The sequence below is a fragment of the Dendrobates tinctorius genome, unplaced genomic scaffold (assembly GCF_039654945.1).
Source record: "Dendrobates tinctorius isolate UK_male_01 unplaced genomic scaffold, ASM3965494v1 ptg000035l, whole genome shotgun sequence".
In the NCBI taxonomy this organism is placed as follows: domain Eukaryota; kingdom Metazoa; phylum Chordata; class Amphibia; order Anura; family Dendrobatidae; genus Dendrobates; species Dendrobates tinctorius.
The window spans coordinates 35,908,945-35,921,660 of NW_027361703.1; the positions used below are offsets into that span (position 1 = coordinate 35,908,945).

General features: G+C 42.3%; 1 protein-coding gene across 1 annotated transcript in view; it reads right to left on the reverse strand.

Moving 5' to 3' along the window:
• Positions 1-12,716, reverse strand: part of WASL (WASP like actin nucleation promoting factor) — a 94,020-nt gene that overhangs the window by 10,020 nt on the left and 71,284 nt on the right. The window contains exons 7-8 of the mRNA XM_073573412.1: positions 6,689-6,731; positions 2,719-2,872 (exon numbers count right to left, since the gene is read on the reverse strand). Of these exons, the coding sequence (XP_073429513.1) occupies positions 2,719-2,872; positions 6,689-6,731 (197 nt within the window). The remainder of the gene's footprint in view (positions 1-2,718; positions 2,873-6,688; positions 6,732-12,716) is intronic.

A 12,716-nucleotide genomic window follows, 5' to 3' on the forward strand; every position in this document is an offset into this window, starting at 1 on the left:
CGTTATAAACTTCTGTGAAGCACTTGGGGGTTCAACGTGCTCACCACACATCTAGATAAGTTCCTTGGGGGGTCTAGTTTCCAAAATGGGGTCACTTGTGGGGGGTTTCCACTGTTTAGGTACATCAGGGGCTCTGCAAACGTAACATGACGCCCACAGACCATTCCATCAAGTCGGCATTTCAAAGCGTCACTACTTCCCTTCCGAGCCCCAACGTGTGCCCAAACAGTGGTCCCCCCCCATATATGGGGTACCAGCGTACTCAGGACAACCTGGACAACAACTTTTGGGGTCCAATTTATCCTGTTACCCTTGTGAAAATAAAAAATAGTGGGCTAAAAATCACTTTTTGAGGAAAAAAAAAAAATTTATTTATTTTCACAGCTCTGCGTTATAAACTTCTGTGAAGCACTTGGGGGTTCAAAGTGCTGACCTCACATCTAGATTAGTTCCTTAGGTGATATAGTTTCCAAAATGGGGTCACTTGTGGGGGGTTTCCACTGTTTAGGTACATCAGGGGCTCTGCAAATGTAGCATGACGCCCACAGACCATTCCATCAAGTCTTCATTTCAAAGCGTCACTACTTCCCTTCCGAGCCCCAACGTGCGCCCAAACAGTGGTCCCCCCCCACTTATGGGGTACCAGCGTACTCAGGACACACTGGACAACAACTTTTGGGGTCCAATTTATCCTGTTACCCTTGTGAAAATAAAAAATAGTGGACTAAAAATAATTTTTTGAGGAAAAAAAAATATTTTTTTATTTTCACGGCTCTGCGTTATAAACTTCTGTGAAGCACTTGGGGGTTCAACGTGCTCACCACACATCTATATTAGTTTCTTGGGTGATCTAGTTTCCAAAATGGGGTCATTTGTGGGGGGTTTCCACTGTTTAGGTACATCAGGGGCTCTGCAAACATAACATGACGCCCACAGACCATTCCATCAAGTCGGCATTTCAAAACGTCACTACTTCCCTTCTGAGCCCCAACGTGTGCCCAAACAGTGGTCCCCCCCACATATGTGGTACCAGCGTACTCAGGACAAACTGGACAACAACTTTTGGGGTCCAATTTATCCTGTTACCCTTGGGAAAATAAAAAATAGCGGGCTAAAAAATCATTTTTGAGGAAAAAAAATTATTTTTTTATTTTCACTGCTCTGCGTTATAAACTTCTGTGAAGCACTTGGGGGTTCAAAGTGCTCACCACACATCTAGATAAGTTCCTTCGGGGGTCTAGTTTCCAAAATGGGGTCACTTGTGGGGGAGCTCCAATGTTTAGGCACACAGGGGCTCTCCAAATGCGACATGGTGTCCGCTAACGATTGGAGCTAATTTTCCAATCAAAAAGTCACATGGCGCTCCTTCCCTTCCGGGCCTTGCGGTGCGCCCAAACAGTGGTTTATGACCACATATGAGATATTGATGTACTCAGGAGAAATTGCCCAACAAATTTTAGGATCCATTTTATCCTGTTGCCCATGTGAAAATGAAAAAACTGAGGCCAAATAAAATTTTTGTGAAAAAAAAAAGTACTTTTTTTTTTTTACAGATCAATTTGTGAAGCACCTGGGGGTTCAAAGTGCATACTATGCATCTAGATAAGTTCTTTGGAGGGTCTAGTTTCCAAAATGGGCTCACTTGTGGGGGAGCTCCAATGTTTAGGCACACAGGTACTCTTAAAACAAGACATGGCAACCGCTAAACATTCAAGCATATTTTACATTCAAAAAGTAAAATGGCGCTCCTTGCCTTCTGAGCCCTGCCGTGCGCCCAAACAGTGGTTTATGACCACATATGAGGTATCAGTGTACTCAGGAGAAATTGCCCAACAAATTTTAGGATACATTTTATCCTGTTACCCATGTGAAAATGAAAAAACTGATGCTAAAATAAAATTTTGGTTGGAAAAATTAAAATGTCCATTTTTTCATTCCATGTTGCTTTAGTTCCTGTGAAGCACCTGAAGGGTTAATAATCTTCTTGAATATAGTTTTGAGTAGCTTGAGGGGTGCAGTTTTTAGAATGGTGACACTTTTGGGTATTTTCTGCCATATAGACCCCTCAAAGTGACTTCAAATGTGAGGTGGTCCCTAAAAAAAAATGGTTTTGTAAATATTGTTGTAAAAATGAGAAATTGCTGGTCAACTTTTAACCCTTATAACTTCCTAATGAAAAAAAATGTTGTTTCCAAAATTGTGCTGATGTAAAGTAGACATGTGGGAAATGTTATTTATTAACTATTTTGTGTCACATAACTCTCTGGTTTAACAGAATAAAAATTCAAAATTTGAAAATTGCAAAATTTTCAAAATTTTTGCCAAATTTCCATTTTTTTCACAAATAAACGCAAAAATTATTGACCTAAATATACCACTATCATGAAGCCCAATATGTCACGAAAAAACAATCTCGGAATCGCTAGGATGCGTTGAAGCGTTCCTGAGTTATTACCTCATAAAGGGACATTGGTCAGAATTGCAAAAAATGGCCAGGTCATTAAGGTCAAAATAGGCTGGGTCATGAAGGGGTTAATCCAAAGAAAAACAAAGACTTGTCCACTTTGTATGAACTAAACTCGTCATACTTTTGTGGCTTCAGCATTTAAACAAAACTGTATGAGAGGTATTATTCCTTATTGGGTTCCATCTGGAATATAGACAGAAAATTAAAACCACCACTTTACCATCACAGAATAGCAATCAGATAGCACTCACCTTGCCTGCGTAACTCATTTTTTACAGCCTCAACACCGCCAGTATTTTCAATGAAGTCGTATATGAGCTTTGATGTTTCCTTATCTTTCAGCTGAGCTTCAGAGATTCCACATAAGTCAAACAATTTTTTCAGTTCTGGGTCCAAATTATTCACCTAAAACATGAAAAAAAAATGTTAGCGGTGTCAATTCTACATACATGTCAAAATAACAAATACATGGTATGACTTACAATAGATGAAGTCATTCACCCATTGATTTCTAAGGACTTGTATACGCCACTGAGGCGCTTGGCTTTAATGATTTAATAATCTGTACCAGTGACACTAGGCTACTAAGGGGGTTAATTTGCCTGGACTTTGGTTCCAAGATTTAAGAGCAACCAAAAGATTCTGGATGAAAAAAAGATTATCCAGTATCCAACCGAGTGCTTACAGGTCTAAGAGCAGCTGGGTTAGCTCAGCAGAGAGGAATTGTGTTGGAGCTGAACAGAGGTGTGTGTCTGGTGAACACGTTTAATACTACTTGCACTAATATTGCCTGGAATATCAAGATTGGTGATGCTGACCTTTACTTTGATACATTATGCCTGAAGAAAGGACTGTTTTATGACATTTGTACTGGAGAAAGGCTGTTATCATTTAGGAGCTATAAAGTGTATGATGGATGACAAACCAGGGCTGTGGAGTCGGAGTCGGAGTCGTGGAGTCGGTGCTCATTTTGGTGGAGTCGGAGTTGGAGTCGGTATAAAATGGACCGACTCCGACTCCTAAAATATATAATAAATTGGGTACAGTAATTCAATGCAGGATGTGCTGAATATTTTTTCATAGGAGTTTGGGAAAGTTATGAAATGTCATATAAATGACTGTTCTATTCCTGATCTAAGGCTACATTCACACACAGCGTTTTTCCTGTGTTTTTTGAGGATACGTTTTTCAGCTGCAAAAGCTGATCATCTTTTTAAAAAACTGCATCACCTGAAAGGTTTTTGAGCTCATAGATAATGTTTTCAATAGCAAAAGCAGATTAGAAATCTGCTCTATCTATCCATTTATCCATATCTGTCTATCCATATCGTATCTGTACCAAAAAGAATGAAAACCGGGTAGTACACCAATATATATTCTGTTCTATCTAAATATCTTGATTATTGGATCATAAAAATGATTAAATGTCTGAGGTTCACATTGTACTACAATAAATTTTTCACTTAAATATAAGCAATATATGTGGGAGTCGGAGTCGGAGTCGTGGAGTCGGAGTCGGTGTAAGGGAAATTGAGGAGTCGGAGTCGCAGGTTTGGCTTACCGACTCCACAGCCCTGTGACAAACTTTATGCTGTTTGATATAAGAAACCCTGTGAGTACACAAGCGGCTACCAGAGAGTTGAAACCCTACAATATTATTTATATATATTAATGTATTGATGTCTGACATTTCAATGGATCATGTGACCTTCAAAAATACTTTAAAACTGCACATGTAATGGTAAACTGCAGACAAACAGCATTTTAATCATGTCTGGCTCACTTATTGGAAGAACAGCTTACAGGGAGAAAGTGAAGTTATATTCTCCCTACCACCATATGCTTCCAGTCATATGGGGATACAGGGGGCTTGTACAGTCACCGCTGTGTGTGTCGGGAAGGGATTACGGAGCGCTCATAGTTTAGTGAGCACTGAATGTTACAGCTCTCTGCATCGTCTCGATAAACGCAAATGGCTACACAGAGAATATAACTCCATTTCCTCTCTCTGTAGTTATTTTAAGAAGCCAGCCACACAGGACATAAATACTATTTAGCTACAAATTACCACTATTTCTGAAGGTAAAGAGCAGTTTTGGTGCTAACTTTAAACCAACCTAGAAGTGTAAAACACTACAAGATATGATAGAAAATAGGCTGAAAAGACTCCCATCCAATGTACTAATTTTACATCTTATGACCTGCTGAGGCTGTCCTCCCATCCTGAGAGAATGCACATAAAATAGCTCAAGACATGAAGGAGACAATACATGGGGCAACAACACTTTTAGAGGGGTTATTGCAACTGCTGGACTCCGTACCATAAATTTCTAGATCACATACCCAATTTACACACGCAACCAAAATTGTTGGTACCCCTCGTTTAATGACAGGAAGACTCACAAAGGTGACAGAAATAACTTGAATCTGACAAAAGTAATAAATCAAAAATCTATGAAAATGAACAAATGAAAGTCAGACATTGCTTTTCAATCATGCTTCTACAGAATTTAAAATAAAAAATAAAACTCATGAAATCGGCCTGGACAGAAATGATGGTACCCCTAAACTTAATATTTTGTTGCATAACCTTATGAGGAAATCACTGCAATCAAACTGTCAATGAGACTTCTGCACCTCTTGGCAGGTATTATGGTCCACTCCTCAAGAGCAAACTGCTCCAGATGTCTCGTGTTTGAAGGAAACCTTTTCCAGACGGCATGTTTCAGCTGTTTCCAAAGATGCTCAATAGGATTTAGGTCAGGGCTCATAGAAGGCCACTTCAAAATAGTCCAATGTTTTCCTCAGCCATTATTGGGTGTTTTTAGCTGTGTTTTGGGTCTTTGTCCTGTTGTAAAAGACCCATGACCTGCAACTGAGGCCAAGCTTTCTGACACTGTAGCATATTTCTCTCTAGAATCCCTTGATAGCCTTGAGATTTCATTGTACCCCTGCACAGATTCTAGACACCCTGTGCCAGATGCCACCCCAGAACATAACAGAGCCTCCTCCATGTTTCACAGTAGGGACCGTGTTCTTTTCTTGATATGCTTCATTTTTCCATTTGTGAACATAGAGCTGATGTGCCTTGCCAAAAAGTTCCATTTTTGTCTCACCTGTCCACAGGATATTCTCCCAGAAGCTTTGTGGCTTGTCAACATGTAGTTTGGCAGATTCCAATTTGGCTTTTTTAGGATTTTTTTTTCCAACAATGGTGTCCTCCTTGGTCGTGTCCCATGAATTCCACTTTGGCTCATACAACGACGGATGGTGCGATCTGACACTAACGTTCCTTGAGCTTAAAGTTCACTTTTTATCTGTTTAGAAGTTTTTCTGGCCTCTTTTGTTACCATTCATATTACCAGTCTTTGATTTATCATCAATTTTCCTCCTGCGGCCACGTCCAGGGAGGTTGGCTATAGTCCCATGGAGCTTACATTTCTGAATAATATGTGCAACTGTAGTCACAGGAACAGCAAGCTATTTGGAGATGGTCTTATAACCTTTACCTTTCATGTTTGTCTACAATTTTCTTTCTAATCTCCTGAGACAACTTTTTCCTTCGCTTCCTCTGGTCCATGTTGTGTGATACACACCATGTCACCAAACAGCACAGTGAGTATCTGTAGCCCTCTATACAGGCCCACTCACTGCTTCCAAGATTGTAGACACCTGTGATGATAATTAGTGAACACACCTTGATTTAACATGTCCCATTTGTCACATTTTCAGGGGTACCATCATTTCTCTCCAGGCCTATTTCATGAGTTTTAATTTTTGAAAAATTGTGTGGAAGCATGGTTGAAAAGCAATGTTATTTGTTCATTTTCATAGATTTTTGATTTATTACTTTTGTCAGAGTCAAGTTATTTCTGTGACCATTGTGGGTTTTTCTGTCATTAAACGAGGGGTACCAACAATTTTTACCACGTGTGTATCAGAAAACTTACAGCCTAGTAGTCTGCATTGCTACCTAATCAGACTGTGAATACAGAGCCAGTCTGGGCATACTATTCTGACGTGACTCATACAGCTAGATGATTCATTATGACAATGATATATAGTTGGTGAAACGTTACTAACAAAAATAAAAAAGCAAGTGGCGTTGTTTAATTATCAGCTGCTTGACACACACTAGGCTGTAATTTCACTAATATGCACATTACTACTTACATCTGCCACAACAGTGATTTATATAGCTTTGTTACGCCATATACTTACATCAAAGCCGGTGTTTGGATCCCATCCCACATGTCCAATGTGTCTAAATAAAGCACATCAAGGTTACATAAAGCTAGATATTGGCATCTAGCAAATATACATAGGTCATTCAGGAAATATAGACCCCTGTGCAAAATGTCTTACCCAGTGGAAAAAAGGGCTCCGCACAAGACACGTTCAATGAATGAGGATGGCTATTAAAGGGACCCATCATCAGATTCTTGCTGCCAGAATTACAGAGAATTGCAGCCAGGTTATGTTTTACTCTGAAGAGTGCAGCATTTTGAAGCAACCATACTTTTTAAAAGTCGGACAAGGACAAAGTCTCGGCTGACTAGTCTGATGTGGTCCCCAGCCGCAGTATATCAGAGTAAGACATCAAAGTATCTCTAGTTGGATGAATCTGATGGTAGGTTCTCTTTAATGATTCCAAAATGTTGATTCATTAACCTATCACATTACAGTGAGTATTGACCTCTTTCCCAGATTTTTATTCTTTTCTATTGTCATGTTGCAGCAGTCATACCGTAATGTTTTTGGCAACAATGTCATGAGGCCCTTTTTTTTCAGGATGAGTTGCACTATTTCTCAGTGGCATCCTTTTGGGGTACATATTAAAGTTGAGCGAAACAGGTCGGCCAGATTCATAAGTCGCCGACTTATGGCAAATTCGGGTTTTGCCGACAAAAACCCGACCACAGCGTGAGGTTGGCCGTGTGGTCGGCAAAACGAGCGCCAAAGTCGGATTTCCCAGAATGCTTGCACGTGACTTTTTCAGCCACTGAGCAAGGACGTACATTGTGGGCAAGGAGATGACATGAGAGAGAGGGAGAGAGAGATTTTGTGCACTTTAAAAAAGCGGTCCGGCATGTAGGTGTGTTTACTGTCCTCCACTCCCTGCCGACTTTGCTTCCCCATTGACTTGCATTGGGTTTCATGTTTCAGTCGGACCCCGACTTTTCCCGATAGTCGACCGATTTTGTTTGACTCGACTTTTGAGAAAGTCTGGTTCCATGAAACCCGACTCGACCCTAAAAAAGGCAAAGTCACTCATCTCTAGTACATATAACTGAACATTATTAATTCTTTATGAGACGGAATATAAACAAAGCAACAATTCTGCAACAGGTTTTTTTTGGCATTTGAAAATTTTATGCTATTAATCAGACTGCACAAATGTAGCGTTATCTTTATTTTGTGATCAGTATGACTAAAGCAATACCAAAATTTAATACTTTTAAGTTTGTTTACTTTTGTACATACACTCTGTAAATAAAATAATTTGCTTTTATAAGCGCATCATTGTAAGAGTCATAAGTTTGACAAATTTATGCCACCACTGGTGCTATTTTATGGTACATGTAACTTTTTAATCACTTTTATTAACTCTTTGAAAGGCAAAAAAAATCACAACATTTCTATTAAAAAACAAACAAAAAAACCCATCACTGATCATTCGGTATAATGGTTTTGTCATCTTTATAGAAATGTCTTTAAAAAAAAATGTGGGTTCACTATATACCTATAAGTATTTTAAAATTTTATGTTTCCACAGATGGAGCTGTATGAGGGCTTGTTATTTGCAGGCCAAGCTGTAGTTTTTAACGGTATCATTTTTGCGTACATACAGTTGTGGCCAAAAGTATTGACACCCCTGCAATTCTGTCAAGATAATACTCAGTTTCTTCCTGAAAATGATTGCAATCACAAATTCTTTGGTATTATTATCTTCATTTAATTTGTCTTAAATGAAAAAAATACAAAAGAGAATGAAGCAAAAAGCAAAACCACCATGGTTACTTACCGGTAGCCGGTTTTTCCGGAACCCATGACAGCACCACATGAGAGAGGGATCCGCCCCGCCAGGACAGGAACCTACTGAAACATAAGGGGCGGCACCTCTCCCCCGCTTCAGTTGGATTACAGAGCATTTGAGAGGACTTCCCGGTTAGTTACATATTTATCCAACACCACATCACACAAAAACACCCGACTATTGTGCACACCCAAACGGTGAAAAAGGGGGGGAAATATACGGGTGCTGTCATGGGTTCCGGAAAAAGCGGCTACCGGTAAGTAACCATGGTGGTTTTCCCTTCCCCAATGACAGCACCACATGAGAGATTCTGGAGACTTCGAACACCTTAGGGAGGGACCACCGCTTGCAGCACCCTTCTACCAAAGGTCAAGTCAGCCGAGGAGGATAGATTTAGTCTATAGTGTCTAAAGAAAGTTGAGGGTGAGGCCCAGGTAGCGGCCTTACAAATTTGCTCTATTGATACCTCTGCTTTCTCAGCCCAGGAGGTCGCCACGGCTCTGGTGGAATGAGCCTTGATGCCGTCAGGAACCGGGACGCCACTAACTGAATAATCTACACTAATGGCCTCCCTAATCCATCGGGCAATAGTCCCCTTTGACACTCCATAACCTTTCCTAGCACCCTGGAAGGCTACAAATAGGGACTGGGACCTCCTCCACTGGCTGGTTATAGACATATACTCTACTAAGGCTCTTTTAACGTCTAGGCTATGAAACTTTTCCTCCCCTGGGTTTTTCGGATTCTCGCAAAAGGAAGGGAGGACAATTTCTTGGTTTCGGTGAAAGTTAGTTACTACTTTCGGCAAGTAAGCAGGGTCTGTTCTCATAACCACCCTATCCTGGTATATCTGTGTATATGGCGGGTTGACTGAAAGGGCCTGCAAGTCACTAACCCTACGTGCCGACGTTAGAGCTACCAGAATGATGGTTTTTAGGGTGAGATTTTTAGTTGAAATCTGCTGTATGGGTTCAAACGGCTCCTTCGTAAGGGATTCCAGTACCAGATTTAGATCCCATGGAGCTATTTTCGGTAAGGAAATTGGCCTAGATCTGTGGCAAGATTTTATAAACCTGGCTACCCATCTGTTTGCCGCTATATTGCAATTGTATAATGCCCCCAGCACTGAAACCTGTACTTTGAGGGTATTTACCGCCAGGCCTAGCTCTAGGCCTGCCTGCAAGAACTCCAAGATGGACTCGATTGGAGGTTCTTGACCTAACGGTTTTCCCAGGAATTGTAGGAATTTCTTACACGTCCTGCCATATATGTTTGTTGTTATTGGTTTTCTACTTTTCATTAGAGTAGTCACCAATCCCGGGGAAAACCCTTTGTCTCTCAAAAGTGCCCTCTCAAATTCCACGCCGTCAGATGGAGCCCCTTGACTTGTTTGTGGAATATCGGCCCCTGAGCTAATAAATCTGGAATTTCTGGCAGTACCCACGGGTCCGAGAGAGACATCATTTGTAGCAGTGAAAACCACGGCCTTTTTGGCCAGAACGGGGCTATGAGGATTACTCTGGCTTGCTCGTCTCTTATCTTTTTTATCACTGCCGGGATTAACGCTACTGGGGGAAAGGCATAGCCCAGTTTGAACGACCACGGGATTTGTAGAGCATCTACTGCCCACGGGTTTTCCCCTGGGTTCAATGAGCAGAACCTCTTTACTTGCCGGTTGCTTTTGGTGGCAAAGAGGTCGATTACCGGCTGCCCCCATAACTGTACTATCCTCTGGAATATTACCCGATTTAAGGCCCACTCTCCCTGTTTTAACTTGTTGCGGCTTAGAAAGTCGGCTTGAACATTTTCTGTCCCTTTGATATGTAGGGCCTTCAGGGAGGTTAGATGTTGTTCTGCCTTGAGGAAGATTCTTTTGGCTTCGTCCATTAGGGAGTTTGACTTTGTCCCTCCCTGGTGGTTGACATACGCCACTGCCACCCTGTTGTCTGACATAATTCGGACGTTTTGGCCCTGTAACATGGGAATGAATGTATCTAGGGCTCTGTTTATCGCTCTCAACTCTCTTAAGTTGGAGGAAGCCTTCTGCTCTATGTGACTCCAGGACCCTTGGGCTATATGTTCTCTCAGGTGTGCCCCCCATCCCGAGGCGCTTGCGTCTGTCAATATTACATCGGACACGGGCCTGTGCCACAAAGTCCCCCCTGCTAAATTTGTGCCGTCTAGCCACCAAGTGAGAGAGTTTTTCCCCCTTTCGGAAAGTTCCAGCTTCCCTTCTAAATACCCTTTTAATCGTTTCTGGGCTGACAAGATTTCCACCTGCAGCTGTCAGGTATGAAACTGTGCCCAGTTGACCGCCGGGATACAGGCTGTTAGCGTGCCCAACAGGGACATTGCCTTTCTTAGGGTCATGTGAGGATGCTGTATTGCCGTAAGAGTCATTTCTCTCACCTTCTCTAGTTTTTTCTCTGGCAAGAGACAAACTTGTCGGTCGGAGTCCAAGACAAAACCTAGAAATGTCTGTTTCCTTAGGGGTTGAAGTTTTGATTTTTTTAAGTTTACCATCCAACCCAGTTTTTGCAGGGTCTCTGTTATCTTGTCTACCTGATGTGCGCAGTGATGTTCTAAATTGCCAATGACCAGAAAATCGTCCAAGTAAGGCACCATAATCACATTGTGGATTCGAAGGAAAAGCTGTCATCTCTGCTATTACTTTTGTAAAAATCCTTGGCGCTATGGAGATGCCGAACGGAAGAGCTGTAAATTGAAAATGCCTGAGGTCGCCCTGGATGTATAGGGCTACCCTCAGGTATTTCTGGTATTCTTGGTGCATCGGGATATGGTAATAGGCATCCTTCAAATCTATTACGGCCATGAAGCAGTTGTGGTGTAACAGCTTTATGGCCGAAGTCACTGATTCCATTTTGAATGTTTGGTTCATGATCCATTGATTGAGGCGCCTGAGATTTATTATTGTTCTGAAGGAAAGATCGGGTTTTTTTATTAGGAAGAGGGGAGAAAAGAACCCCCTTCTCTCTTGATCTTTTGGGACCTCTATCAGAACTCGTTTCTCCAACAGTCCTAAGATTTCTGTCTCTATGGCTAACTGCTCTCCTGGATCCTTCCTGATGGGGGTTACCACAAATGAAGCTCTTGGATGCTGGAAGAAGGGGATTTTTAGGCCATTCTTTATAATGTTCAGAATCCAATTGTTGACCGATATTTTCTCCCATTCTTGGGAAAAGAACCTCAATCTTCCCCCCACAGGAGGGCTGGTGTCATTGCGGGGATTTTTTGGCTGTTGAGGAAGTTCCCCCAAACATGAACCCTGGTTCTTTTTTCCTCTTGTCGTCCCACCTTTTTCGCTCTCCCGGGGGACGGCCTCGATTGAACCTTCCCCTCCGAAAGGGCGGACTTCTTTGATCACCCATGAATCTGGGGAAGCCCTTCTTTTTATCACCGGCTTTCTCCAGGATGTCATCCAGGTTTTTTCCAAACAGGAACTGCCCATCACATGGTAACGAGCATAATTTTGCTTTAGATTGAATGTCCCCAGGGCAGCCTTTGAGCCATAACGCCCGTCTTGCGGCGTTCGATAGCCCCGCTGCTCTTGCCGTTAACCTCATTGAGTCGGCGGAGGTGTCAGCCAAGAAGGCGGCAGCTCCGTGTAGCAGGTACATTTCTCCTAATATTTTTTCTCTTGGTACTTTGGAGACTAATTTTTCTTCAAGTTGTTGCAACCAGACCATTAATGACCGGGCTGTACAGGTGCCGGCTATTGCTGGTTTCAGACCCCCTGCCGCTGCCTCCCAAGTGTGCCTTAGGTATGAGTCCGCTTTTTTATCCAAGGGGTCTCTCAAAACCCCTGAATCCTCCAGGGGCAGGGCCGACTTCTTAGAAGACCTAGACACTGCCGCGTCAATCTTTGGGACTTTGTCCCAGACGTCCGTGTCCTTAGCCTCAAAGGGGTATCTTCGCTTTGAAGAGGAGGGAAGGCTACCTGACCTCTCCGGTTTCTTCCACTCTCTCTCGATTAGGGCCTGAACCTTGTCATTGACCGGAAAGGTACGCTTCTTCCTTTCTTGCAGGCCGCCAAACATTACATCCTCCAGCGATCTCTCTATTTTCTCCTCCTGCAGGCCCATAGTGGACCTGATGGCTTTAAGGAGAGCGTCCGTATCTTCTACTGGAAAGCAAGGTCTGCCCCCCGTATCACTGTCTGAGGATGAAGATGACCCGTGCTCCACTTGATAC